Source organism: Syngnathus typhle, linkage group LG5 (genome assembly GCF_033458585.1).
Source record: "Syngnathus typhle isolate RoL2023-S1 ecotype Sweden linkage group LG5, RoL_Styp_1.0, whole genome shotgun sequence".
NCBI classification, from domain to species: domain Eukaryota; kingdom Metazoa; phylum Chordata; class Actinopteri; order Syngnathiformes; family Syngnathidae; genus Syngnathus; species Syngnathus typhle.
The window spans coordinates 16669080-16696677 of record NC_083742.1 but is presented as its reverse complement, the minus strand read 5'-3'; the positions used below and the strand labels follow the sequence as shown (position 1 = coordinate 16696677).

General features: G+C 43.3%; 2 protein-coding genes and 1 long non-coding RNA gene across 4 annotated transcripts in view; 2 read left to right on the top strand and 1 right to left on the bottom strand.

Annotated features, from left to right (window-relative positions):
• Window positions 1–5126: 5126 nt before the first annotated feature.
• On the top strand, window positions 5127–9459 carry LOC133154512 (calcium-binding protein 7-like). The gene is made up of 5 exons (XM_061279293.1): window positions 5127–5492; window positions 6499–6642; window positions 7244–7356; window positions 7559–7709; window positions 7808–9459. The coding sequence occupies exons 1-5, from the start codon at window positions 5384–5386 to the stop codon at window positions 7936–7938; spliced, it is 648 nt and encodes a 215-aa protein (XP_061135277.1). The 5' UTR covers window positions 5127–5383; the 3' UTR covers window positions 7939–9459.
• A 2947-nt stretch (window positions 9460–12406) lies between these two features.
• The window catches only part of kremen1 (kringle containing transmembrane protein 1), a 32972-nt gene continuing 17780 nt past the window's right edge, over window positions 12407–27598 (bottom strand). The window contains exons 4-11 of one of the 2 annotated variants that reach the window (XM_061279178.1): window positions 26734–26896; window positions 25833–25924; window positions 18756–18880; window positions 17907–18060; window positions 17501–17833; window positions 16072–16299; window positions 15401–15485; window positions 12407–15166 (exon numbers count right to left, since the gene is read on the bottom strand). In XM_061279178.1, coding sequence (XP_061135162.1) covers window positions 14977–15166; window positions 15401–15485; window positions 16072–16299; window positions 17501–17833; window positions 17907–18060; window positions 18756–18880; window positions 25833–25924; window positions 26734–26896 — 1370 coding nt within the window. In that variant the 3' untranslated portion in view covers window positions 12407–14976. The remainder of the gene's footprint in view (window positions 15167–15400; window positions 15486–16071; window positions 16300–17500; window positions 17834–17906; window positions 18061–18755; window positions 18881–25832; window positions 25925–26733; window positions 26897–27598) is intronic. The other variant, XM_061279179.1, reaches the window with a different exon arrangement.
• On the top strand, window positions 24344–26068 carry LOC133154519 (uncharacterized). The gene is made up of 3 exons (XR_009714482.1): window positions 24344–24802; window positions 24905–25033; window positions 25168–26068. It is a non-coding gene; the product is annotated as an uncharacterized LOC133154519 (long non-coding RNA).

Sequence of the window (27598 nt, the reverse complement as noted above, 5' to 3'; positions counted from 1 at the left end):
TTAACAAGCACTGCAAACCACAATTCACGTAACTCTCACGACTTCCATCCCACAAGGCGAGATCTTCACGGCCCAGCTTCGTCTCATCACTCCGGACGCAGCCGCCGACTTGGCCGAGCTCTGGTATGGAAGTCCACATATCCGCCAAAGTCCACGAAAGGATGAAAATGTTAGGCTTGAATGAGCTCGTCCGACTTTAGTTGACAGGAAGACTTTCTTTTTGACAGGTGGACAAGCTCCAGAGAGACTGGGAGTTCTGCCTCAGTAATGACCCCAAAAAGCTTCCCCCTCGCCTTTTAGCCAATTTAACCGCCCGAGAAGCTGCAGATTGGGAAGAAAAAAAAAAGGCCCATAAACTGTATGCTGCCCATAGTCAAGTCTCTGCTCCACAGCACACTCAATTTTGCTTCAAGCAGTGCTCGGCTTTTATCAGAGGCGCTAAATAACTTTATCCGTGGACATCTTCTTTGGCCGTTAGCTGAAGTCGAGGCCGTTTACTTTGCTTGCCTTGGCCGGCACTCGCTGCTCATTAGGCAAGCCCGGAGACGTTGTCAAGTGTGTTTCTAGACTCTTCCAACGGGGTTTGACTCCATGACGTGACAGGCCGCAAAATCGGCACAAAATGGCGCTTAACTCAAAGGAGGTTGGGAAAAACACACGTTGGGTAATATCACACAGTTGGACATCTTTGGCAAGTGCGTAGATTGAGCTTACGTGCATGTGTGTGTAGTTAAATGTTTGTGCTAGACCTACATAGTGTTTTGCCACAAAGAGTCTTCCTCTGGTCAGATGGTCCATGTTGTCTTGCCGAGTGCTCATCCTGCCTCAGCGGATCCGCAGCCAGTGTCTTCTCCCTGTTGTTTGGTATTCCGAGAGCACGCCGCTCCACAAGTGGCTTTTGACACGGCGCTTTGGAGATAAAGCCCCACTTCTCTCTGGAGCAGAGGCCCGGTCGAGCGTGAGCTGAACGAGTCCGGCTGTGAGGCAAGCGAGACGACGGGCTCGGAATTCTCTAGCTCGGTTGCTCGTAATTTTTTTGGGTGGGTGTGCTCATGCAACTACATCACATTTAATTCTGATGACTGCGGAATTTTATAAAGTACATTGTATTAGCGAGTGCCGTTGTTCTTGTCGGGGGGACAAAGGCAGACATTTTGGCGTTTTTTTTTTTTTAAACGTGGCTTTCATTAGTCTCATCATTTAGTGAGGGCAGTGGCAGTAGTTTTTCTGTCAATGTGAAGAATGATATTTCTGCTAAACCTTGGCTGATAAACCGCCTGTGACCCGTCGGCTGTGTAAATCTCAGACATGATCTGAAAAGAGCTCAAGTATAATCAAGTCATGACTAAAAGGAGCTTCTCGCAGTCACATGACACTTAATACGTTTTGAGTATGCAGAGGGGATTGTGATAAGATGAATTTTAACGTATGACTACTGGGGTGGGGGGGGAAGAAATGGCGCAAGAGGGAGAAAGTTTGGTTTCTCGCTGAATTGGATTTTCTCTCTGGGCAAGAAAATAATCCCAGCGGGAATACTCAGGTAGGAGAGTTAGCCTGAAGCAAGAGGGGAAAATTGCTCTTTACCTTCCTCCCAACCTCCCTTCATCTGCGTGGGTGTAGAGGAGCATCGTATCTCTCCCTCCGGTGGGAAATGTTGCTGCTCGTCTGCCATTTTACTGATTGGAATCCCCTCTTCCCTGGTGGACTGATGTCTCATGCACTCGGATGCACACACAAAGAGTATAGGAGTCATCTGGCTCTTTTTTTTTTTTTTTTCCTGGTATAGAATGTTGACAATTTGTCCCAGTCAAGTGTTGATGGGGAAATGCGGGCAATTGCATGGCAAATCTTGCCTGCAGTTAGCGAGCATGCAAATGAGTTTATTTTCAGACATGGTAGCTCTTGCTTCCTGATGAACACCACACGGCTTTTCAGTTGGCCCATGAAATGCCATCTCTCGACGAGAAGTACGGCACATGCGTGCAGTTGATTGTTGTTCGGCTTTCTTTTGTTTATAACCTGTATAATTGAGGGTATTCATTTTTCCAGTCATTTGGGTGTATGGGTTACTCTGCAGTGGATGCCTGTTAGGGGGAACACCATTTCACAGTAAAGAGTTTTAATTTAAAAAAAAAAAAAGTTTAATTTCCCACGGACTTGTTTGTTAATCTTGGTGCATTTCATCCACACGGGGAATTAAATAGAAAGTGCAATGTCATCGGCAAATTGATTTAAAGCATGCACTTGTTAGGTGGTTAGTCAGCTGTTCAATCGGTTGTTTCGGTTTGATCATTTGTTTGCTCTTTCATTTGTTAAATTTTGGTTTTGTTACTTGATAAACTTTGTTTGGGTCATTGCTTGGTTTGTTGGTTGGGATGGTTGATTCTTCTTCCGGTTGGTTGGGATGGGTTGATTGGTTAGGCATAGAAGCGAATGGTAAAATCGATACTTTAATTTTATTAGCGGTACGGAAGATGAACGAACAAATGAATAAATGTCGACCAAATTTCCCGTCGCTGAAAGAAATCGATTTTGGGTGTTTTATTGTAGAGGCATGGTCTGGACTCAATAATTGTTTTTCAATGGCCAATAAAAGCTAAAATGTCACCAAAGGTAAACTCGAGAAAGAGGTAGCGGGTTTTTATTGACGAAAATGTCTCGCCGAGTGTCAAGAATATGGCAAAACTCTCAAGTAGGTCAACAGGATTGACTTTGAAGTTATGTAAGTGGCGCGGCACTGCGAGAGCTCTGTGAGCCCCATCACAATCCCCCCCCCCCCCCACACACACACATATATATACACACAGCTTTTGCAAAATGAAGCTCCGACTGTCGTCAGGTCTGGAAATTCTCCCCCTTGTAAACTCTATTTTTAGCTTTACGAAGTGCCGTTTTGGCTTTTTTTTTTTCCCGGAGATTGAAACGTTCCTTCGCGCCACAAAATGTCAGGTGTAGTAAGCTTTAGGCCAAGCTAGTTTGCTGTGGGCCTAATTATTGTCGATTTTATGAGCCTCAGGCTGGGTTAGCGTCAGGCCGAGTTAATTTCAGTACTAGCTACATAGCTTGAGGCCGAGTTAACTTTCTCTCAATTAGCTTTGGTTTTAGTGAACGGTTGGCAGAGCTGAGGACGACGTTGTTGCCTTTGTCCGACAAGTGACGGCAAAAGGGGAAAAATGAAACTCAGCGCTGACTATTTGATCTATTTCGACTTGACTGGAATGGCGTCGTGTAGCCGCACGGCTAACAAAGCTTTTACGATCCAGGCAGGGAGTGTAGGACAAGGCGGTTGCTGTCATTACCAGCCGGAATATTCCGTTTGGCGCTTTGCGTCAACTTGGTGAAGATGGCGGCGTACATTCCCCGGAGAGAAGCGTAAATAATGGATTTCTTCCTCCCAGCGCAGAGGAGGTTGATTCAATAGCCGCCATGATCCTTTAGGGAAAGTTAAGCAAGGATATGGCGTGTGACGTGGGGCTTCGCTGGTGACTCTTTCCTATTCATGATACGGCCCACAAAAAAAAAAATGACTTGAAATCTCGCCGCCACGGTTTTCTGAGTCGTGAGGCATTTTTGATGTGCCGGAACATTCAACGAGCAGCGTCTCGAGAGAAGCCTTTCCCGAACCGGTTTGTCGCACAAGCGACCTCGTTGACATAGTCCACCCTTGAGGACGCACAAGATTTAAACGGCAAAAGCAGTTTCAGTGATTGTTATGATTGCATCCTTAGAAAAAAAAAAAAATGATGCCAAAGTGTTTAGCCCCCTTTAACAGCTTGGCATAGTCAGTGCATCTAATCATTGGAGTGTGTGACAAATGTAATAGCACTGATATTCTAATCACGGGTGTTTCTCGAGCAGCCGCTTTGCAACTTTTAACATTTCGACGTAATTGGCGTACACTCTTTAACCTGCACGCACCCTGAGAAAAAACGAAATTAAAATGAGTCATTTTAACTGTTGCTGTCCTTAAAACTGAACCTGGATTTCGTGTAATCATGATTATTGTGTGTGCACTTTTGCCGCTGCACCGAGTCTTTTTTGCATGACCTGACGACATCAATGGATATCGACAACTTTGGGGTCTGTTTAAGGGGTGCACCAACTCTATTGATATTTCAAAAAAGGGGGGCGTGGCTTGCAATGTTTGCTGCAAAGTGATCAAAGTCTTGCATTATTCATATCTCTTTTTTTTTTTTTTTTTTTTTTAAATCACACCTGGTGCGAAATCTATACCCCCAAGAGGGTTGCACCGTATTTTTGCCAATTGGTAGCAGCTTCTTTTTGAGCATCCGTATCATGTAACATCCGAGTGCCGCTCACCTAATGGAACATTAAGTCTCATCAAAGGGTTGTTGGAAGGGGAGGGCGGGGGTGCTTTAATGAACAAATCTGCTGCTTTTAATGACCTGCGTGATGCATTGCACACACACACGGCGTTATCTTGACGCCGCGGAAATGCACACACAGCACTGTTGCTCCTTATCAGCCCTCTGCCGCACTGCACAAAAATGCATCTGTTCAGTGAAACCAGATATGGTAAAGCTGGATTACGCTCGGGATTTCCGCTGAGTACCTTTCCCGTGGAGGTGCGCTTCCAGGAGATGGACACAAATACACACAAAATTACCATGTTTTGGGGAGGAAAAAAAAGGGGGTTGTGACAGCACTGTCGAAGGCAGAAAGTTTCCAGTTTGACTTTGTCGCCCACCTTCTGAGTGAGGGGAAACGACTGAGGGGGTTTCAAAGAGCATTTCACTGAATTGGTTCGTCTCATTTACAGAGGCTCTCGTTCAATTAAAAAAAAAAAACATCTTCTGATTAGAGGTCCAATTAAGGGTAAAAGTGGCACAATCCATGAAGGTGCGGGAGGAGAGGCGAACAATGTGTAAGAAAAATAAAAAGAGGGGGAGAGAGGCTGGGTGCACGCGGCAGACAGCGACGACGGGAAAGGAGTTGCTTCAGTCTTCGCGCACGCTTCATTGAAGCCGTGAGCGTTCTCCCGAGGGTGGGGTGGGGGTTCCGAGTCGAGAGGGAGCGAGGGAGGGCGAGAGAGAGAGGGAAGTGCGCGCAACCAACAAGTGGCTCCCCCGCCACGCACAAGCCCGCTGCCGCAGCGTGTGCGCGCACCCAAACATGGACTTTTTTTGGGTATGTTTTCTATTGTATTCTAATTGTAGTCTATTCTAGTTGTATTCTAATCTTTTTCAATGAATTCCCGTGAGCGAGGCAAGATTTTGCACCCACCTTGCTCCATGGACTCGCTGCTGCTGCTGCCGCCGCTGTTGCCGCTTCCGATGCGCTCCCCTGGTAGCCGTCCAGGCGAGTCGGTCTCCCCTAGCTAGATCCCGCCGCCCCTGGAATCTCCGGGAAGAGGGTCGCAGCCATGCCGATGCACCCGGTCACGTCCACGCTCATGTACCGGGGCGTGTGCACCATCCCGGACATCCTCTCCTACCGCCCCCCGGTCAACCTGCCCGAGGACGAGGTGGAAGGTGAGACAATTTTTGAGATTAATTCTACGGGATTTCTATGTCATATTTGTAAAACTTTTTACAGTTTTGCAGATAAGTCCAAATGACTTCTGTGTAGTAGCACTTTGTGCCACACGCGGGGCAGCACTGAGCTAAACAGTTGATTATTCGCCAGAAGTTTGCAAAAATGTGCCTATGTTCCAATTCGCAAAACAAATTTGACAAAACAATCAAAGTGTTGGATAACATCTGGCCGACCTTGAACGAACCATGGGCGACGCTAAAGATCCTTAACATTCGCTGCTTTCACAAACCCTGAAGAGACCCTAACCCACAGGTGTCAAACTCAAGGCCCGGGGGCCAGATACGGCCCGCCGTGGCCCGCGAAGACAAATTGTGCATCAAATTCGTGTGTCATTACTAGAATTGCAAATTATCTTTACTTTTGATTTCTTTTTTTCTTAATATTTGATCAGTTTTTACTCATCTGATTTGTTACATATGGTTGTAAAATACTGCACCTTTTTCAGATAGAATTTACCATGTGACATAAATGTTGGCTACGATACATTTGCACATCCACTTGTTGCCAGGCAGAATTTGCAGGGCACCGTATATTTGCCTCTGTGCTGCTTGGGACAATAATTTGAATTATAGTGGCCCCATGTTACTAGAAAGATGTCATTGGACATTGTTTTACAAGCACTTGTTGCTAGGCGGATTTCATGGGCCACTAATTTGCATTTCAGTGATCAATTGTTGCCATGTTGGGGATTTGTGTGAGTGCTTGTTGCTAGGCAAAATTTATGGGTCACAATCATGAGTCAATTTCCATGTTTGTGAGGTCACTTATTGCCTGGCAGCATTGTGTGGAACAGCTTGTTTAGTATTATGCTCTGGTTCCAAAGTCAGGTTGAAGGTTTCAAAGAAGGCTTAGAGTTTCCATTAGAACTTCAATCTAAGGTTCAGTTGAAAGGTTCAGGTTAACACTCTATCCCTAATTCAGTCTGCATGTGTGTGCGTGCAGAGATCCGCGAGGCGTTCAAAGTGTTCGACCGCGACGGCAACGGCTTCATCTCCAAGCAGGAGCTGGGCATGGCCATGCGCTCCCTTGGATACATGCCCAACGAGGTCGAGCTCGAGGTCATCATACAGCGACTGGACATGGATGGTGATGCAAGCACACAAACACGTGTACAAACAGCATCATTATCTATTAAATACATTTTTTTTTTTTTCTTGGAAACTGTATTCTAGAAAACAAACATTTTAAATAGTCCTTTTTTTAAGAAATTTAATAAAAATTTAATCTAAATATGTTACCTTTATTTCCCCTCAAGGGTTTAGGGTATTGAAACCCTCTCCGGAAGGAGTGAGGGGGGTGCATGGACCTGCAAGTCCCGGGGCCCCCGGCACTCACAGTCCAAAAACCCCTCATCGTGTCGTGGCCGCATTCATCCACGGCGCACCACCGTCCACTCCATTTTTTATTTATTGATCTAACATGCATGTTGTTGTTTTTTTTTAATAGTTTTTGTTTGTTTTACATAAACAACAAAAGAAGGTGCGCCAAATAAACACATCTTTGACATTTTGACTATAATGAGTCTTCCTCATGTAAGGCACACTAAAAACTATTAAAATGTTTTCTTTTTTTGTGTGTAAATATTTTGTAAATAAACATTTGTATTTTTCATTTTTAGTTACCCCCCCCCCCCCCCCCCCCCACCAACGCTCAACGTTTTGTAAGTTTGGTTATGTTTGTTGGTCAGGCGACGGCCAGGTGGACTTTGAGGAGTTTGTCACGCTGCTCGGCCCCAAGTTGACGGCGGCCGCCATGCCCGACAAGTTCAACGGAACTGACTTTGACTCGGTTTTCTGGAAGGTAAACTCATTTTAAAAATCAGAAAACCTTTTGAATTCATACACATGCAACTCTTTGACTGGAAAAGGATTTTTCTTTAGTAAATGAAAGTTTCAATAAAAAAATCCAACCTTTATATCAGCGCTATTTTTAGCATTGTAGCATTTAGCCTAGGGTTAACTCATTTTATAAGTAAGATTGTGACTTGTTTGGGGTGCGTCAGTGTGACATGCAGAAGCTTACGGTAGAGGAGCTGAAGCGTCTGCTGTACGACACCTTCTGCGACCACCTGTCCATGAAAGACATCGAGAACATCATCATGACCGAGGAGAACCACATGGTGAACCCCGAGGACTGCCAGGTGGACATCGACAGTAAGCAACGCTTTGACCCGCTTCTCAAATCCAATTTGGTGTTAAGATGAACTGTATGGGCTTTAATCATTGTCCTTTGTGCTGTTTCCGGTGCGGAGGTTCCAGCCCCACGCAGCAGGTCAAGCAGACCTGCGTGCGCAAGAGCCTGATCTGCGCCTTCGGCATCGCCTTCATCATCAGCGTCATGCTGATCGCCGCCAATCAGGTGCTGCGCAGCGGCATGAAATAGTCAATCGTTTGCAAGACTTAACGGACAACAAAAACTCTACGGACGTAGGGGCTTCAAAGACACATGGACCACATATGGCTCCAACGCCTGGTCATCGTGTGACGTCTTTTGTGCGTATGCGTGCGAGTGTAATACAGTACAGTGAACCCCCGTTTATCGCAGGGATATATCACTGACCCACCCACAAAAGGTGAAAATCACACAATAGAGAAAAGACTTGAAGCAAATCTCAGTCTCAGCTTAATGCTAACATGTCATAGGAAACGTCATAGACAGGCTAAAGTCATTAGCATTGAGTTCTTGGTAATTGAAAATAAACTTTGAACACAAATGCTACCTCACACACGCACCCAAATTCAAAAGAATGACAACATCGAAAGCAACCGAGGCTCTTACACTTCGACAAATTGAGATTTGGCTGTGTGCTGTAAAAAAAAAACAATACAAAATATGACTGCTTAATAGTGTGCAATCGAACATGGGTTCACTGTACTGCTGTGCCTCCCAAGGCTGCAGGGGGCGCCATTGATGGACAAACAGCAGCAAACGGGAATAACCTCATCTATGCATGTTATGCATGGACTTCAGCGACCATGTGTTTGTATACCCGTCAGCGTTTACATCATTATCACACCAACTGTGTATTAATGCTAAACTGTGAGCCAGTGTGCTTGTGTGTGTATGTGTGTGTGCGCGTCAGAATGTATTGCGAACGAGCAATAAACAAAGAGAGCGTTCAGCAGCGTTCCAACCACTCATCTTAAAAATAAAGCATCAAATGAATATTTTGGCAATACAATAGGGTTGGGACACCCATAAATGTGGCAATAAATCACAAGCACATCTTTGAAACAACCTGATTCCAATTGGCTAACAGGCTAATTGCTAACATGTCCTGTAAACTCGTATGTATTTACACGGACAACACGTACCGTGAAGTTGACATATGCCAATTCAATGCTAACATGTAATAACCACTGCTAAAATTACTAACGGTCACATTGAGAACACGTGACTAAGCTCACACATGCTAACAAGAGGGCTAAATGTGCTAGCATGTGCTAACATGCACTAAAATGTAACATTAACTTACATGTACAACAAATGCCCCAAACAGGCATGCTAATACAATGCTAACTTGTGCTAACATTCGCACATGTTCCCATATGCTAATATTAACTGACATATCTACAACACATGCCACCATGTTCACACGTGTGCTAGATGTAAATAAGTAAACAATCTCCTTGGCAGAGGTAATGTCATCTCCAACACATGGTTCCCATTTTGCACTTTACAACTCGCTGCAGCGCACAACTAAAACAAGTGACCGCCATGATTGTCCCACACATACAATGTGATGAATTAGTAATAAATAGTTAATTTACTGCCTTATCATTTTCTTGATACTTGTCATCATACAAAAAAAAACATCCACACATTAAGACAGTGTGGAAGTTTTCAGTGTATTCCTGTTTCTGAGGGGACGTGACTTGCTGTCTTATTGGCTGTTAGCATTTAACTATCTGTGGAATGTGGTGGTTTTTTTGCCCCCAAAAGAAACCCAAATAAAACATGAAACACCATAACACAACTCTCAACTCTTTTTTTTTTTTTATTGGTGGCTAGACCATACATGCTAACCATGACATTTTATTCATTAGCAAGATATGTGCTCACATATTGTTTGGTTAAATGCACATACATGAAATGGCAGCATGATGCTAATGTGCTAAAATTCATCAACATGCACTGGAACATATTATGCTTCCATATCCTAATAAGTGAACTTGCACTCAAATAAATATTCTCAGAACTATACTAAAATATTCTAATATGAACTAATACAGTACCATGTGCTAACATATGCTAACATGAAATGTGTCTAGTGAAAAAGTACTTACATACATGCTTATATGCTAACATGTTCCAACATCCACTAATATGTGGTAGCCAACCAAGCCAGCAGGTAAATGTCATTTACCTGCCGGTTGGTTAGAAGCGCCTGTGGCTAAAGCCAAATTATGCCAAGGTTTCCATTTTCTGGACCTGGATTGTCTAATTAATAAATAAATAAATAAATAAATAAATAAATAAATAAATAAATAAATAAATAAATAAATAAATAAATAAATAAATAAATAAATAAATAAATAAATAAATAAATAAATAGACTGCTATCGGCTATATAGCAAATTGATGAGGTCACGCTGCAGCAACCTATCAACACCGAGCGTCCCATCCGTGAATTACTGCAAGCCCCCCCCCCCCCGGTTGCCAATGGAAACAGGATGGATGGAGGGGAGGAGGGGGGGGGCTGCAGAGGTGTGAATCTATTCTTTGCAAAAAAGGAACAAAACATCTCTTGCTTGGTGTGCGTCAATACGTCTGTACGTCACAAAGACAGATATAAATATACTTGGAAATGTAGGGCAACGTTGCCGTGACAACACCCATCATCTTAAAAAATAATAAAGAACTGGAATTTGTAATTTCTGGAGAAATTGAATGTGAAAGCGAAGAAGCTGATTGAATACTTCGAGAATGCTTCAGAATGATGTCAAATGACAGTGGATGACATGAAACAACTGGGAATAAGTTGAAAATGTTGAAGATGAACAGGTTAAGTTGGAATGGATTGGTAAGAAAAAATGTAGATATGAATATGGTTATATTAGGGTTAAATTTAAAAATCGAAACTGGACGTTTTGGAATAGGTAGGAATAAGATGAACAGTTTAAAGTTGGAATGGGTTGAATCTGTCAAAAACAATTAGAAGTTTGACGGGAAAAATGTAATTATGTAAAGATTTGGGGGAATGTTAAAGGTGAAAATGTGATATTTTGATCACTTCACTGGTTCTTTTATATCAAACAAATGGTTTTAGGTGCATTACCTGGGTCTGGCGAACGGACAGCAGAGGGCGCTACTCACCTGTCAAATCTGACATTTGATATTTTGATGATTGGGGCACTTCCGGTTCAATTAAGGGCACCTCTGGTTCAATTTGGGGCACTTCCGGTTACGTTTGGGTCACTTCCTGTTGAAGTCAAATAAGCAAGATCAGCTGTTTGGGATTCTACCTAATCCCTGACTGCCCTCTAGTGGTCACAAATGCTAAACACATGTTCACTCCAGCACAATAGCGACGTTTAAATGATTGCGGGAAAAAAATGTGAAAAAGATAGACTGGCAAAGTCAAACAGAAAAAAAATATTAATAAAATAGGCACAAACACCAACACTGCTTTTTACTTAAGTAAAATTAATTATATTAAATCATTATAATAATTAAGTTACAAGGTTGGCTGCAACTCCAGGGCCGAGTCATTCCATCGACCAGTGCTGGAAGTTTACCATCAACATGCGTGGCCTGTTCAAAACTAAATAAACTAAATAACACTAATCGTACACCTTTCTGCTGAGAGTTCATATTCATCATCAATATTATACAATGCATGACGATAATGAGCTATGTTAAAGTGTTACACTATCTAGCAGCATTACATTTGATCAATTGACTACAATTCAGTGATTCAATATCCAATAGCAATTGGTACGGAATAATCAACACGTAGAAGTGCAGTCACAAATTTGAGAAAAAAAAATTCCAACCCAATGCAACCTGACCGATTTAAAAGAAACGAGTAGCTCTTGACAAATCCTAAATCACGACTCACCAAGCCCGTTTTTCAAATCCCATGGGTAAAAACCGGAAGAACTCACCTCAAGTAGTAAACATTTCATTCCTTTCATTTCAAATTTGGCATATTGTCTTCTTTTTCTTCCTGTTTTTGAGCAGTTTACCACCTGATATATGGGGCATTGCCGCCATCTACTGGGTCGAAAATTGTGACCAGAGAGCCGACAAGCACAGACTAAAAGACCTAATACATAATAACGCTAATAATAAATGAAAAATAGAAGAAGAAAAAACAACAACCTTTCGCATATTTGCGTCCGTGCCAAATTTATTGGTGCTCACTGCTCAGTATCACCTGACTTGGACAAGCCAAAGATGACTGATGTGGCAAGAGCATATACGTCCATAACAGGTCAAGTCAATTATAGATATATATATTATATTAAAATATATATATAAAATATCTATATAAACAAATAAAAACTATGTGCACCCGAGTTCCAAAAGAGGGCACCAGAGTATAATACAAATCCAAAGTTAAGAGGAAGCCTTTTTTAGAGACAGAATTCTGGATTAATCCAAATCAGATGGCTTTTTTTGTTTTGTTTTGCCGAGCTGTGGCTTACATTGGTAAAGCAACTTAGTATGTAGTTTATGACAAATATTGATCTAGTTTATCCTACACGTGTATCAGTGAGCCATTTGCTATATCTGATTAGTATTTTAGCATCACAACAAAACACGCCATGCTGTATTTGCTGCAAAATATATTTGAGGTTTTCCCACGTGGAAAAGAAAGCCCCCGAAAAGACAAAGAAAACGATCATTAGGAAACATGCAGATTTTATTTTGGCAAACAGGACACATTAAATAAAACCAAGCAGCTACTTCACTTTTTTTCCTTGATCTATTTTTTTAATACAAAAGATACTTCCCGTTCACATATAAAATAAACAATAATTTACTGTATAAATTATAAATCTCACTACTTCTGCTATGTTACACTCTTGTTTCATACAGAATATGAAGACGATGATGATGGTTCTGGTTGTGGCACATTCCCGCATGACCACAAATCATTTGCATAATTTGGTCCAAAAGAACTTTGGCAACTTGTCACATTAATTGGCGGAAAATGAATGTAGGTTGCTATCAAAAACATCGTGCTGCTAGACAGCCGGAGGAAAATTTGCGTCAGCATTTGCCCCAATGCTATCAGACTGTGCCGCAATGTACAGTAATCCCTCGTTCATCGCGGATAATTGGTTCCAAAAATCACCCGCGATAAGTGAAATCCGCGAAGTACAGTCACCAACAAGAAGTACTGGGCAGGCTAACGAGTTAGAGGAAAGATGCTAATTCGCGATCGTGCTAACGCGCAAAATGGGACTTCTAAAGGAATGTAAACGAATATTTGGAGCAATACTACATTGTCCTAAAGGTTAGACACATGTTTCCTCAATTTATAAGTTTTATTTTGACTTTGAGATTGTTTTTTAATTTGGAAAAAAAATCTGCGATGTAGTACAGCCGCGATAAACGAAACGCGAAGTAGCGAGGGACCACTGTAGAATCGTTTGACTTTCGTTTTATCAATCACTGTTGACAATTTTTTTTTGAATTGAGGCTTTTAAAAGTGAGCAATCTGTTTATTTATTTATTTATTTTTTTAAACATACCGTAGATGTTTGGGTGAGGCATTTTAGTTTGAGTGCTTTGGCTGCGTGGAGTTCATACTTGCTTTATGTTATTTGCAATATGTTTTATTAAACGTTTATCTTTTTATGAAACAACATAAATGTTTTTTTCCAGAGGCAAAAAAATATGGCATCTATTTGAGGCGAGGTGTTTAAATATGAGTGCTTTGCTAAGTCAAGTAAGACCTTGCTGATGTCCGTTATTTTAAATACATTATATGTATTTTGCAGCCAATAAAAAAAAATATTTTTTTTTTCTATGAGGGGGCGGGTTGGCATTTAATTAAGGTGAGGCATTAAGTTGTTTTTAAATTAAAATTTGAGCTTAATTTCTCATTCTGGTGCCACTTTTTATGTGCAAGTGCTACTTTGGTCCGAAGAACAATTTTTTTCACATTTGACTATATTTGTATTCATCTATGGGCTGGTATACACAAACATAATTCTACCTTTTTTTATCCTTTAAGATTTTTTAGTGGTTTGACGTGTGTCAAAGGAAGAAGGCTTTTTTGCATTAATATAGTCACGAGTCTAAACGTGGTATCCTGATGAATATTGCTTTCATGGAATAGGAATTAAGAAAATATTTTTTATCAAGTTCACAGCGTTGCTACTTTGTCCTCTTCTGTTGACTGAAATCGCCGTCAAAGTGGCCTCGGGCTTGCGTCGCCATGTCAGGACTTACTCGTGTTCTGGGTTTGGTCCCGAAATTCTTATGGGCGTACCGATTGAAAAAAAGTTTAAGTGCATCTTGTTAAAAGTACTTTTACCGTAAAGAACTTTTTGCCGGGTCGCTCCTTTGCTTTGACGAAATTAAAAAGAGTGGATGCATAGCTTTGTACAAAAGTACTGGGACAAGGGTTGCAAATTTGTATTGAGCTCAGGCCAAGTAACTTGATATGTATGTGTTTTGCAAAACATGCAATTGAGAGGCAATTAGTGCTAGCAAGTTTGCTGTAACAAGACCGTGTTATGTTTGATTAGAAATGCTTTATAAACCAATATGTGTTTCTTAACAAAAGTAAGAATTTATTAGTGGCAAAGCATTTAAGTGTAAGCGCCTGGCTTAGTGTAGGATTTGCTTCAGGGCTTTTTCCGAACATAACAATATGTTTTACTGAAGACACTATAAATGTAATTAATTTTTGTAGATGTTGGTGGGTGATTTTCAATGAGTTGCGATTTATTGTGATTCTTGGGTGTCCCAATAATTTTGTCCCTATGACGTCAATATGAACAAGCACATAGAATTACATAGGACTCAATGTTACCCCGCCCCATCCCGCGTTTCAAAGCTAATGTGAACAATATGTTCAGTAAAGAGAAAGAACACAAACGAACGGGCCATTAAACGCCTCATTGCGACTATTTACAAAGGCTTACAAAAATAAATCATTGTCATCATGAGATGTGTGAGTAGAGCGAGGGGGATATGCCGTAAGGCACTTGAACGCCGCTAAGACTTCCGCAACACCCTCGCTGCGGTCCTCTCCGACTTGTGAGCAACTCACCCTCTCCAAGGGCGACCGGTCGCCCTGAAAACTTTTGCAAACGAGGCCCAAGTTCCGAAGAAGCGGCACCACGCTGACGGAGAAAGTTGGCATCCATCCTGGCCAGAGGGTGCCATACCCGCATTAGCCTCTCGTTAGCTTAGCGCCTTGCTAACCATAGAGTTCAGAGGAAGGGATCAAGGGTCGCGCTAGTTGCCCACCAAGGGGCTCAGGTCTCCATGGTGGTGGTGGTGGTGGTGGTGTTGATGGTGGCTCTTGAGTTTCTGCTTGAAGAGGGAGATGGTGGAGGGGCGGTACAAGATGATCCATGGCTCTGATGATGTTGAAGCGCTCTGGCTGCAGCTGTCTGAGCCGCTCACTGTGGGGATTCGGGGAGACCTGCGCGCAAAAGACGCAGGTCAACGTGACAAAGGTTTGTGTTAAGTCCTAAACTTCGCCACTAGGGGTTGAACCGAGCCATTAGTGAGTAGACACATCGCATTGTAAAAAAAGACTCGGCAAAGTGATCTGAACTTAAAGTCGAGAAATACTTTGACCCTGAGTAACGCCACTAAATTTCGAGCCACTCCCGCCGCATGCATGGTTTAGGAAATAAATTGTTACGAAACGTACTTGATTGTGACGTGCAGCAGTAGCTTTGCCAGCATGGCGACCACGGTGAGGATGAGGAGGCCGGCCAGAGCGTAGATGGTCCACACTGTCAAAAGACAAATCCAGGAGGGCGGTGGGATGGTGGTGGGTGGGGTGGGGGACACGTTAAGGGTTAGTGGTGTCGCCTGGCCAGAAACACTCGAAAAAGTGCAGCGAACCGGAAGGACGAGGAAACACCTGCCGCCGGCAAAAGCCGAGCCAGCAAAGTGTCAAGAAACGTTGATGCATTAGCCGCGCACAGCCGTTGGAATGATTGCGTTTGTTCTGAGAGGCTAAACCTGACCCGGGTGTTTCAAATAGCTTAAAGCAAATGCCGCAGAATGTAACGCAGTCAAAAAATATTTCAAATCGTCTTTTCCCGGGCAAGTCTGTCACAACGGCAATCATAACATGGGGTCGCAGTGTAATCATTTCTTTTCCCGGCACGACACGCCCCGCATAGCGCGGAGGCGCCGTCACTCGTTTGACGTGCGTGTAACATCGATGTCACAATAATTGGTCGCTTCAGAACAAACCGGATTCGAAACAATAACAAAGTTAATTTCAGGATGACCATAAAATGCTTTGCAGGTGAGGCAGATTTTGAGGCATACAAAGGTGGAGATAGCGAGGAGGGTGGGAGCTGGACATACTGGCGCTGTGTCCGCTGCTCCGTCCGGGTCCAGCCCACTGACCTGGCATGCTGTGCTCCGGCTTGCCGGGGCTGGACGTGATCACGTAGAGGATCTGCGAGGTCGAGCGTCCTTTGGTGGTCACGTTGGTGCCGTCGGTGACCGCGGGGAGCGCCGCCACGTGAGGTTCCACCGTGCTAGAGAAGCCCTCATCCTCTGCGTTTGCCTGGTCCTCGCTGCTTCTGAGCGCTGTGGAAAAAGCGGAGATCAAAACGTTGGCCTGGATCTTCCAAAAAAAGTCTACCTGACTTTTTTTTTTCCCAGGCGTTCTCAAACTGGGTTGTGGGTCCCCAAAATTAAGATGCAGACCTCATAAAACATCAACACCACCGTCACTGGTGTGCTCATACAGGAACGGTGGATCCCCAAATATTAACATCTTACACACACACGCGGCCACAACCGCCATCCATCAGCACTGACGATCAACGTTCAGACTTGCAGTAATTGCTTTAGGCTGAGACATTATGACGTTAAAAAATGCTCCACTTGAGTGTTCTGAAAAGGTGAAGTCACCCACCGGGAATTTGACACCACAGAAATCCCACTTTGCAGAAAATCAGTATCAAAATGTAACTCATGGTTATATTTGTTAAATAATCATTAGCAATTAGAGTTAGGCCGAGAAACAGTTCCATTTGTTATTCAACAATTTTTTTACTCAAAAATATGGACTTAAAAAATACAGTAATGATATTGCTGAATAAAATGTAAAGAATTAAAGAGTTGGTGTAAAATACTACCCGGGCAACAAGGATTATAGCCAATTATGCTAATCTTGATTCAGATCTGATCCAGATTGTCGCAGTGTAAACACAACCTGGAAAACCCCCGACACATTTTAACTATCAAATTAATTTTGCTAATTTCTCTCTTACTGAATACTGACAAATGTTGAAGCCTTGGTGGTGGTCAAGTTTTTGCAGTCACATTATCTGGCTGTTTAACACTATTTGGAGGATTTACATCTTAAACCTTTTAATGATATTCATTATTTTGTCCTATGTTCGTCTTGATCGAATTCCTCACCGACACCGCCCCGCCCTTTCCCCAACCCTCGTCCATTAGCCCCTCCACAAGCGTCCGCATAAACATGGAACTAAAGCGGCAGCTTTGCGGTGAGGTCATTGACTTTTCTTCAGGCTTTTTATTCTCTGCGCGGCGCGACCATGCAATCAGAGAGTCGCAGTGTTCCCGAACGTGGGCGGCATTCATAAAAAAAAAGTCTGGCGACGCGGGGGCTGCCGCAGCTTGATAAGAAAGTTGCCAGGGGAGAAGCCAAATATGACTTAGAATGGAAACGTGACACGTTGATATTTTCATCATGCCAATACGCCGCTCGCTGACATGCTTGCGTCATGGTCTGGACATTGAAAACGGGGATTCCCACCTTGGTAGAGCAGCGCAAAGCCCTGCGCCTGGTTGGTCCGGTCCGAGTAGAAATAGAGTATGATGAAGTCCCCGGTGACGTTGAGTAGCCGGCGGGGCGGGCTGCGCCAGTCGAAGCGCGCCACCACCTCGCTGGTGTAGCCGTTGAGCAGCTCCACCATGTCCGCTTGGTCCGTGATGTCGAAGAAGGTGAAGTTGAACAGGATGGCCGAGGAGCCAGGCACCTGCACCGTCCAATAGCAAACGCGAGCGGCTCCGTATTTGTCCGGAAAGTCCGGTGAGTAGATGACCCCGGAGGGGGACGAATAGTTCCCGCCGCAGGAACCCACTCGAGCTGTGGGGGGGGGAAATAAAAAAACCTCTGCTTTGCAATTCTGATTTTCAGTGGATTGTTCAGCGCCACTCACTGTCGAAGACGATGAGCCAGCCGTCTCCGCCGCAAGGCTGCCTGTGGTCGCCGAAACAAACGTGGTTACACTCCATGCTGGGGGCCTCGCCGTGGTCCAACAGATCCGCTTCGTTGCCGCAGAAACAAGCGTACCCCGACTCCATGCCGGCCAACTGCACAAACGTAACAATTAGCTCCATTACAAAAAGCTACAATGCTATAAAAACAAAAAACGTGTCAAGCATCCAAAACTATTTGACGCTGAAATCCATGTGTTTTGTAAACGCAAAAAAATTTACAAAAGTTTTTTTTTTTTTTTTAAACATTACAGATGATTTGCAGACTTGAACATCCCATTAAAAAAAGTGAATTGTTGTGGAAAAAAACTTGGTACTAAATCTAAAATCACACAGATCGGATTTCATCTGGCATAAAACAAGTCATAAAGTCCTCAACGTTATCAGTTGAAATTTTTCTTCTTCTTCTTTTGCGTATTAAGGGGCGTGAAATGAAAGCCTTTTCTTCCCGTCTTGTCATTACCAGATGTCGTAACTCACGAGAGTGTGGGGAATAAAATGGGACAGGAGGAATGTGGAAACGTCACAAGTCATCACGCTCAAAAGTGCTTTTGTGTCGCCATCAAAGGGAAGCCATTGTCTTCTGCTTGAAGTCCCACGAGCGAAGGTACGCTCGTCACACTTTCCCACTCGCCCGCCGCCTCCGCTCACGGATGAGCAATTTACAGCCCCGCGATCGTCCCGGGAACATTTGCTTTGTTGCCAATGAATTAGAGGCGCCGGCGAGAAGAGGGTGGGACTTGCAGACAACTTGTGCATGGGATGAGGTTTTGAGAGTGAGGCCGACCGACCTTGTATCTCTGCTTCCTGCAGAAGCTGATGCAGGACTGAATGGTCTGCTTGTTGGACGTCTCGGTGGGCCCGGACAAGGTGGGCGGGTCGCCGCTGTCTCGGAAGCAGCCGAGGTTACCGGGCACTGGAAAAAAAAAAAGCCAAAGCCAGGATGAGTATGTATCATGGGGTACAATAATAAACACATGGTCAAATGATGAGCGCACGGCAACTGGCAGCAATAAAAAAAATGAATCAACAATGGAGCCATCCCTCCCCAATAAAACTTTTTCCCACATGTTGCACATTTGATGTTGTCTACGCAAGAAGCCGAGGTTAAAAGGCAACTGCGACCACTTTGGATTCCATTGGAAGTTACGGCGCCCGCAAAAAGACGGAGGGTGCCGACGGTTCGCTGGCTTGCTCGGAGAAAACAAGGTCACACTTTGTGTTTGGAAATTGCCATGTGACACTTGATTTCTTCTTATTTACATCTTGGTTTATCGCTGGCTCGCCCGAGTCGTAAACCAAGTCAAATACTTCAGCTTGGTAGCACAATGCAGGCCCAGCTTTTCCCAGCCCATTCATGTGTCTGTGAATCCCGATGATGCTAATCACAATCTGTGTGTGTGTGTGTGTGTGTGTGTGTGTGTGTGTGTGTGTGTGTGATAGCAGAGAGCTAATGCAGCTCTTCTGCAGCTTCGTTATCTGCCAAGGGATTACGGCACAGAAAAGACGGGAGATAAACACCTGGATGGGACCCGAGCAGACTCCCCGGTGGAAAAAATGCTCACGCAGATTAAAACTGGTGGCAGAAAGATATATATATATTTTTGCATTTGGCTGGTTCAGTCAGGCGGAGAGCGACAGCGTCGGTCAGTCAATTATTGAGTCAGTGAGTTTGTCTTTTGGTAGTTTTAACAGCTGGCAATGTAAGAAACTCAGTTTTAGGAGCATTTCAAAGTCCCAAAAACATTTTTGATTTTTAATATTAGCCTGTAGCTAACTTTTTTTTTTTTTTTCCCATGCGTGTTTGGAATATTGAAATGTGATTTAAAAAATCACCAGAAGGGGTAAAGATATTTACATTGCAGGCAGCCTGACTTTTATTCCCAATTGGAGAATTTGAAACATTTTTAAATTGTATTTTGTAACAGTGAGCTTTTAAAAGTGGCTTTCCCGGAAAGTTATTTTACATCTGTGATTTATATCTATTCAGCCAAAGTCATATTTGAAGATGGCAAACTATGTGATCATGTCTCTGGTCGAGTGCATTTTAATGCCTGTAAATGAATCGCCCCCCCCCCCCGCCCCCCAAGACTCGGTCCTACATCGGCGATTCTGGACAATGAGGGTGTTATTATCACCGCGCAGAAAGAACTGAGTGTTCGCTGCAAAATATGTACGAGGGATATAAATCTGTCACGTGGCAGCACTGGAGAAAGCGCATTATTTGTTTGGAAGAAATCAAGGCAAATCACATGTGTGTGTGCTCAAAGTGGGGAAAGAAATCCAACGAGCAATTAAGAAGTCAAGAGAGCACTTTGCATGACATTTTCTTTGTTTGACAATCGCAAACATGTTTTTGTGGTTCCGTTAAATAATAGAGCTCACTATCTGACCCATTGAAGGAGAAAACTCACATTACCTATTGTGATATATGTTTTAGTGACGCCAGTCCTGGAACTTTTGTGACGCATCTTGTATAGTTTAAGTCGAAAATACCAAATTAGTTTTAGTCAAGTGAGTCCCAAATACTAACGTGTGTGTGTGTGTGTGTGTGTGTGTGTGTGGTATTAAAAAGATTAACAGCAAGCAGATCAATGATCCAGCCGACGAGGCCGGAGAGCGTGACCAACCGTCTAATTAAAAGGAAGAATGGGAGCTTTAAATGAATAATTAAAAGACAATGCAAGGGGAGGGCAGATGAGAATGACCTCGCCCTCACAGCTTGACAAACTAAACCCGAAGGAGCCCACATGAGGTCCAAAGGCGACAAAGTAAAGATTAGAAGAAACTAAACACGTGAGGGTTTTGTTTTAACGACTTAATGACAAAGTGTTGAAAACGGATTCCTTCCTTTATGAAGCAAAAGACAACCACCACAACACAGCAGTACATCAATCAATCAATAAATCAATCCTCATCTTATACTTTATAAAAACACCAATGTAAATAAAACACATCAAATTGACTGTGATTCTGTTTTATTAATGTGTGCTACACACGTTTCTAGCTCGTCGAGTTTGGCTGTAGCAAGTGTCTGACCGACCAATCAGAGGACAGAAACACGCTGATGTCATCGGCGCTCTGGCTCAGTGAGGACAAAAATTGAAAAGTAACTGCCAGTAAAGTCCAAGTGGCATTGGCCAGCACTGATCCTGAAGGCAGACTAAATTGACGTAGCAATACAAAAATCTCAAACTTGAGCCGATCTGCTCTCCGACGCTGGTGAAAAGTTAACTTCCCCGATTAGATTGACCAAGCAGCGGATCGATATTGCGCATTGGGGCTTTGTTCATCCATCCCAAAGACAAGCCCCCTAAACAGAGCCCATCCACTTGTTCTCATTGGCAAACATTCTGGCCGGCCCTGTAATCGATACCTTTAATTCCCTAATGGCGCCGGCGGCTAAATTAACCGCAGCCTCGTCGAGAAGACGGCCGAGGGTGGGGACTTTCAATCTCGTCCTCGAGCTCTTTTCTGTGACAAGCTCTACTTTTCAGAGTTCAAAACCCTCTCTGCCTCTCGAGGCAGGTATTTCCACCCCGGGGGATCGCAGAGGGAACTTTGAGGTGAGGTCAGATAACAATGACAAGTAGTGGTTTGACCGGACTGTCATCTTTGGCGTGATAATTTCATTCATGGTTTCTTGGTTAAAATTAATGGCCATCAGGAGACAAAAGCTGCGCATGAGAAATTTTGCTCTTCATTAAAGAGCTTGAAGAAGCTTAATGCTAACAACACCGCCGACAGGCTAACGGAATGGATTGGTGTTCCAACCATTTAAGCAAACGTTGGCGCAACACATGGAGACAAAAAAAGATCTACATATTATTGCAATCAAATATATTTTAAGTAGAAATAATATTCAGATTAGTTTCATAGATGACTTAGTGAGCTCTCACTGTGAGTCTGAAAGTGTGTGTCAAATTACACGAACAAACTCTCGGGATGGCCAGAGCGCGGCGCCTGACCACAAGGCCGGGAGAGCGTCCAACTTTGTAAAACAACAAAAAATAAACGCGGCAAGTTGAAAGCACCTTGAGGTCGGAGGGGGGCCAAGTGGGGCCGGGGGAACCACACGAGGCGAGGCTGCCGTTCTCCCGTCTGGTTTTCCGCAGTCAGACCACATGTCCAACATGTTCCACTGGCTCATTTGGATTTGCGCTTGTTTTCTCCTTTATGGCCATGTTTCCCTTCCTGTTTTTCCCATCATCAAATCCTCACTGTTTTCCTCCGGCACACAAATGCGTAGCCCATGTTATTATTATTCTTTTTACACTACGCTATTTTTTTGCTAATTTTAGGCTGGGTTTTTACATGTTATGAGCCGGACTGGTCTGGAAATAGTACATTTTATTGCACCTGCTCAGTGTGACTCAGTGGAGCTACAAACATGAGCTCAGACAAAATAATCCACTTGCCACACCAAGCAAGGATGTGGGGAAACAAAAAAAAAAAGAATCATCTTCCCCATGTAAGAAATAAAGTCAGTCACATTTTTACTTGTTTTACAATTCAAAAGTAAAGTCACCTCACCAGTGTCAAATATGTTTTTTTTCCCGTTATTAATTATTGATTAAGTGAATATAGTAAATTTCAATTATTAAATTCAAATTAATGCTAAAATTAAGCGAAATAACTCCATAGTTGGGAAAAAATATCAAATGAAAATATACTAGTATTAGTCAAATAAATATTTGGTGAAAAACACATACAATTTGTAATAAATATAAAATTATAGGAAATTTTCAAAATTGTTGGGGAAATTAAAAAATGTAATGCAAAATGAATACAGGAAAAGAAAAATTAAAGGGAAAGAAATAATCTAGAAAAACACCAAACTATTAAGAAAAAACAGAACCCTTGCAGTAGATGAAAAATACACACAACAGACAAAAAGACAATATTTGAGCTATAGTAGACAAAAGAAATATAACCACAAGAACAAAACTTAAATATTTGTAAATCAATCAAAACTATTAGAAAAAACACTAATATAAAAACAAAACGTTTGAATTTGATTTGTGCACAGAAAAAGCATAAGAAAAACAAAGATGAGGCAAAAGAATCAAACGATGGAGAGGGCACAACGGTCGCAACACGCAACGTGTGCAATAAAACTTGTTGATTGATTGATGTGATCACTCACATGCGGCACTAAACACTTCATACTTGCTTCTTCGAACGCAATTGTTTTGTACTATTTACAGCCTACAACCCTTTTCCATTCAGATTGTAATTATAAGCTTCCTACTGTGACATAGACGGAGCACACCCTGTAATTGTAACACTGAAGCAAAAATAAAAAAAAAAGACACACCAAATATGATCAAGCGCATCTCTTCCAGGGCTTTCATGTTTGCCTTCATTTATCACCGAGTTAGCACAGATGTTGCGCAGTTTCAAAGTGCCATTTAACCGCTTTGTAAATCAGACTTAATTAAAGCAATAGCTCAGCACTGCATACTTTCCTCAGTTTGCCTCGTAAAATATGACTCCAAACACCAAGTTTATGGCTTCAAGGTGCGGACGCTGTAACCCGCCACCCGTTCAAACGGACGCAAATAGTCATTCCATTTTGTTCATATCGTTCATTCCAATTGGGAAAAGCAGCTACTGCGAGCTGCAACTTTGATTACGTTTGAGGGTCCGTGCCCATTCCTGAGAAGCCTCTATCTAAGCTCGTGTCGTCGTTCATTTTCATGAGCTCATTAGAACACTTAAAAATGGCCGTCTTCGCTACAAAACTCATTCAGGGCGAGTCGTAAAGCCACAATTGGGTCGTAAATCTTAAATTAGGACAAATGTCGGTGGCACAAGGCCACGTCAAGCGTTGACAGCGGCGCTTTCACCGAGAGCGCTCACGTGACCTCGTCGGCATTTTTGTCAGCACAACCGGTTTGTCCCGCTTTGACAGACAAGCGCTTTGACTTAAACAATGATTTTTGTTTGTTTGACTCTCGCCATCGGTCCGATTGAACTGACACCAGCAGGATACGGTTCTGACAGCCACACATGATATCTTGAATTAACAGGAATGCCAATCAGTATTGTCAATCAGCATGTGAGACTAAATCAATAAATTTGAACTTGACTCCATCCCGGAATTATTGTACAACAAATGGTTTCTTCTGCATATTGTTGGGGACCTTGACTTGAATGCATCGCAAACTCTAACTAAAAATATCTCATGATGGTTGTGGAAGAACTGGAACCTACACCATGAAATTTAAGCACTTATCAACGTTAGCACTTGACTCCAAATGCAGCCTGCGCCACCTTTTTGACGCTCCCGTTCCGCTAAACTGCAATCCACACGGTCATGCTAGCTTTCCAAACCTCTTATGACCCGCCCAGTAATGTGCGGTGAAGGCACGGCGTTCTTCGAGACACGACAGAGAAAACAAAGGCCGCTGTTACGTTCTTTCTGCGTAGCACTAGAAATCACTCGCTGGTTAACAATTAATCTGCTCACAATTCCAAACGGGGTGTAGCTGCAATGTGACCACACCTGTCTTATGAGAAAGCTACACCAAGTGACACATTTTTGGGCATGTGCCTGGACTATCGAGAGATACAACAGGAAGCGTACGTCGTTGTTTAGGTGTGAGAAGGTGAGCGGCTGCTTACACCACACTGAGAACAAATGAAAACAGCGTCGTGCGGGATGAATTGAGGACCGGCCTTACATAGTAGACTGTGAGAATTTCCTTGCCCTACGACCTTTCCAAAAAGTGGCACAGAAGTCTCGTCAGAAAGTGAAAGCACCCGTGAGAGCGGAAAGTGGAACCACGTGAGACCTGACCGGGGGATGCGACCTGGGACCTTACTCGCCAAAAGGGTAAAAGCTGTCTCGCCCAAAAGGCGAGACCTTCGCCAACAGAAGATGAGGCCTTGCCAGAAATGTCATTACAAAACAATAATCCCTTGCCTTACTTGCCAGAAACCTCCCAATGGGAGAGGACTTGTCAGAAAGAGGAACCTTGACTTTCCTGAGAAGACAGACTTTGTGCCTTTCCAGAAATGCCCTTCTCAGGTAGTCCAAGAAAGTGTGCAGTTGCCCAACAGGCAGGTAAGGCGTGATATTGTGATTGCACTTTCCCATTCAAGTATGTTGGTGCCTGCCAATGTCGTTCGTGAACAGACTTGTTTTCATGACACCCTGATGCCTCGCGGCTCAACATAATCTCCATTTTCCCATAACAGCTCAAAGACAGGCATGTTGCACTTGTTGAGGTTCTCTTCCACATGAGACAAAAACACATTTCCCCGTATCATTCGAGAACGGCCAGGCCCCGATGCCTCGGTGAAATCGACACCAGTTTCAAAAAGGTCAGTCAGTAGTGATGAACAAATGAAGCTTCATGAAGCACTTGTCATATTTTTTTTTACTCCTAAGGGTGACACTCTTGGTTTGAAGTTGAAATTTAATACTATTCCATTGTGCGTTTACTTCAAGACCATCTAGAGGAGCAAAAAAAGAAGGTAAGTGCTTCATGAAGCTTCATTTTCCTGTCACTACCTTACAGTAAATGGCAGCCCTGAGCGTGTTAGGTTTAAAAGATGATGGCCTGTAAGTGGAGGTACGTGTGATGGATATCTGAAATCACAAAGTATGCTATGCTAGGCTGAGAATTCAACTGTAATCTAACAGTTAGTACAATTCTCTTGTCCAAAAGATGACATTTTCCATGAGATTGACAGTAAGGACGAGGGCTTAGAAATGAGCTGTGTGGAACTCCGGGGTGGGTAAATCACAGGCTGGTGAAATCACTGAAATCATAATAAATCTGTCCGTCTATTTTCCACAAAAACGGCATAGAATTAATAGTCGGAAGAATGAGCCATGTGGGATAAGTAGGGTCACTCACTCTGGCATGTTGGAATGTCGCAGTACCGCCAGTAAATCCCGTCTTCGTGGTCTGCAATGTAGCACCATGGCTGGACGTCCCCGTCGGGGTTCCTTTATTCAAATCAAAACAAATGTTAATTAATTAACAATCGCAATCATGAGAATCAGCGAGGAAATCGCCAAATCTGCGGCGAGCTGCCGTTTCGCAGGGAAGAATGAAGATGTCCATTTTGCTCGGACGTGAAATGTAAAAACGCTGGCTACTGTGAGTGCGAGTGTCACCGCGATGCGCCGCGTGCGCGTCCTCCTCGTAAATCTCGTAAGTCACCACCACTTCAGAGCTTGGCTGCGTAAGGACTTCACAAGTGGAACTGGGGGAAAAAAAAGTTTTGGAGGCTTTGGGGGATATTTTGTTTCCTTACGGCCTGCTGGAAACCAGGGCCAAGCCACCCTTCCGGAGTAAAAGGGACAAAGTTGCATAATGCCGCTGGGTTTCAAATTAGGGCGAGAAATTCAAAGTCAGGTTTCAATTTAATGTTAGGGTTTCAAATTAGGGTGGAGGATGGAAAGTAGGGTTTTAAGCCAGGGTCAGAGCTTCTGTTGTTGTTGGATTTGGTTTTCAAGTTGGTTTTCTGGTGAGTAGTTTGAAAAGCGCCGCCAGGAGGACACACAAGTGTTGCTAACTGCTAGCAGACAAAAAGACGGAATCGGCAAAAACGGAATCCCTCGTGTGTATTGGAAATGAGTCGTGAATGAAGTTCTGGTGACGGCCATCATCAATTACGTCTTTGCTCAAATGCTATACTCGGAGGAAAAGCAAACCAAAATCTAACCAATAAATAAATAAAGTGACTGTTGCCAACATGCAAACTCCAGGCCCAAGAGCACCGTACCCAAAATGAAATCTAGTAAACACCGACCTGCAATAGTTATGGCTGCCCAGTCCGCCCTCGCCGTTGGGGTACTTGAGCGTGTTGTAGGGGTGCTGGAAGGTTTCGTTCCAGAAGAGGCAGGGCTTCCCCCCGTACAAACTGGTCTGTTTCTGGAAGCCCCTGTAGTCCTCCCCGTTGGCCGTGTAACACTCTGGAAGGAAAAGAATCAAACCTAAGTGCTCACGTCCGTCACGCGCAATCAAAACCTTGATCAGAACTTATAGCAGTATTCCACTTGATGAAATAATTATATTTAAATATTTGCAAATTGTACAATCACGCATGGATATGAATGATAATTATTTTCTATTCAAATCAACTATTTGGCACTTTATGTGGAATGGTCTTGTCTGGCTCTTGAGCACAAAAGTTGCTGCTGGGAGGAGGCATGTACAGTATGTAAAACACATGTGGTGTTTTTTTTTTGTTTTTTTTTAGGACAATCTGGTACTATTAAAATGTTTGAACGTATTGGGAGTGATGGCAGAAAGCACAGTTGGAATAATAATGCTAGTCTTTGCCGCCGGCTGCTTTCTTTGCGGTGCTTGCCAAACGTGTTAAAGCGAAAAGGAAAAAAAAAAAAAAAAGCTGAGCTCAGTATTGTTTCAATTAACATCAAGGCAGGGCTCCAATTTCCAGGAAGTGTATGACAACCATATGGGCCGAGGGATGCGTTTATTTCCCAGGAAAAACAAGAGCCAGTTCAAACAAACAAAAGCAGGCCATCCGCCAAGGCCGTCCGTCCTCACGGGATGCTTTTAGGGATTCTGCCATTACCAATTTATATTTTAACTCGAGACATTCCTCGCTATGCAGCTCCTGCTCTCCACTGGCCTTGTCGTGCGCTGGGATC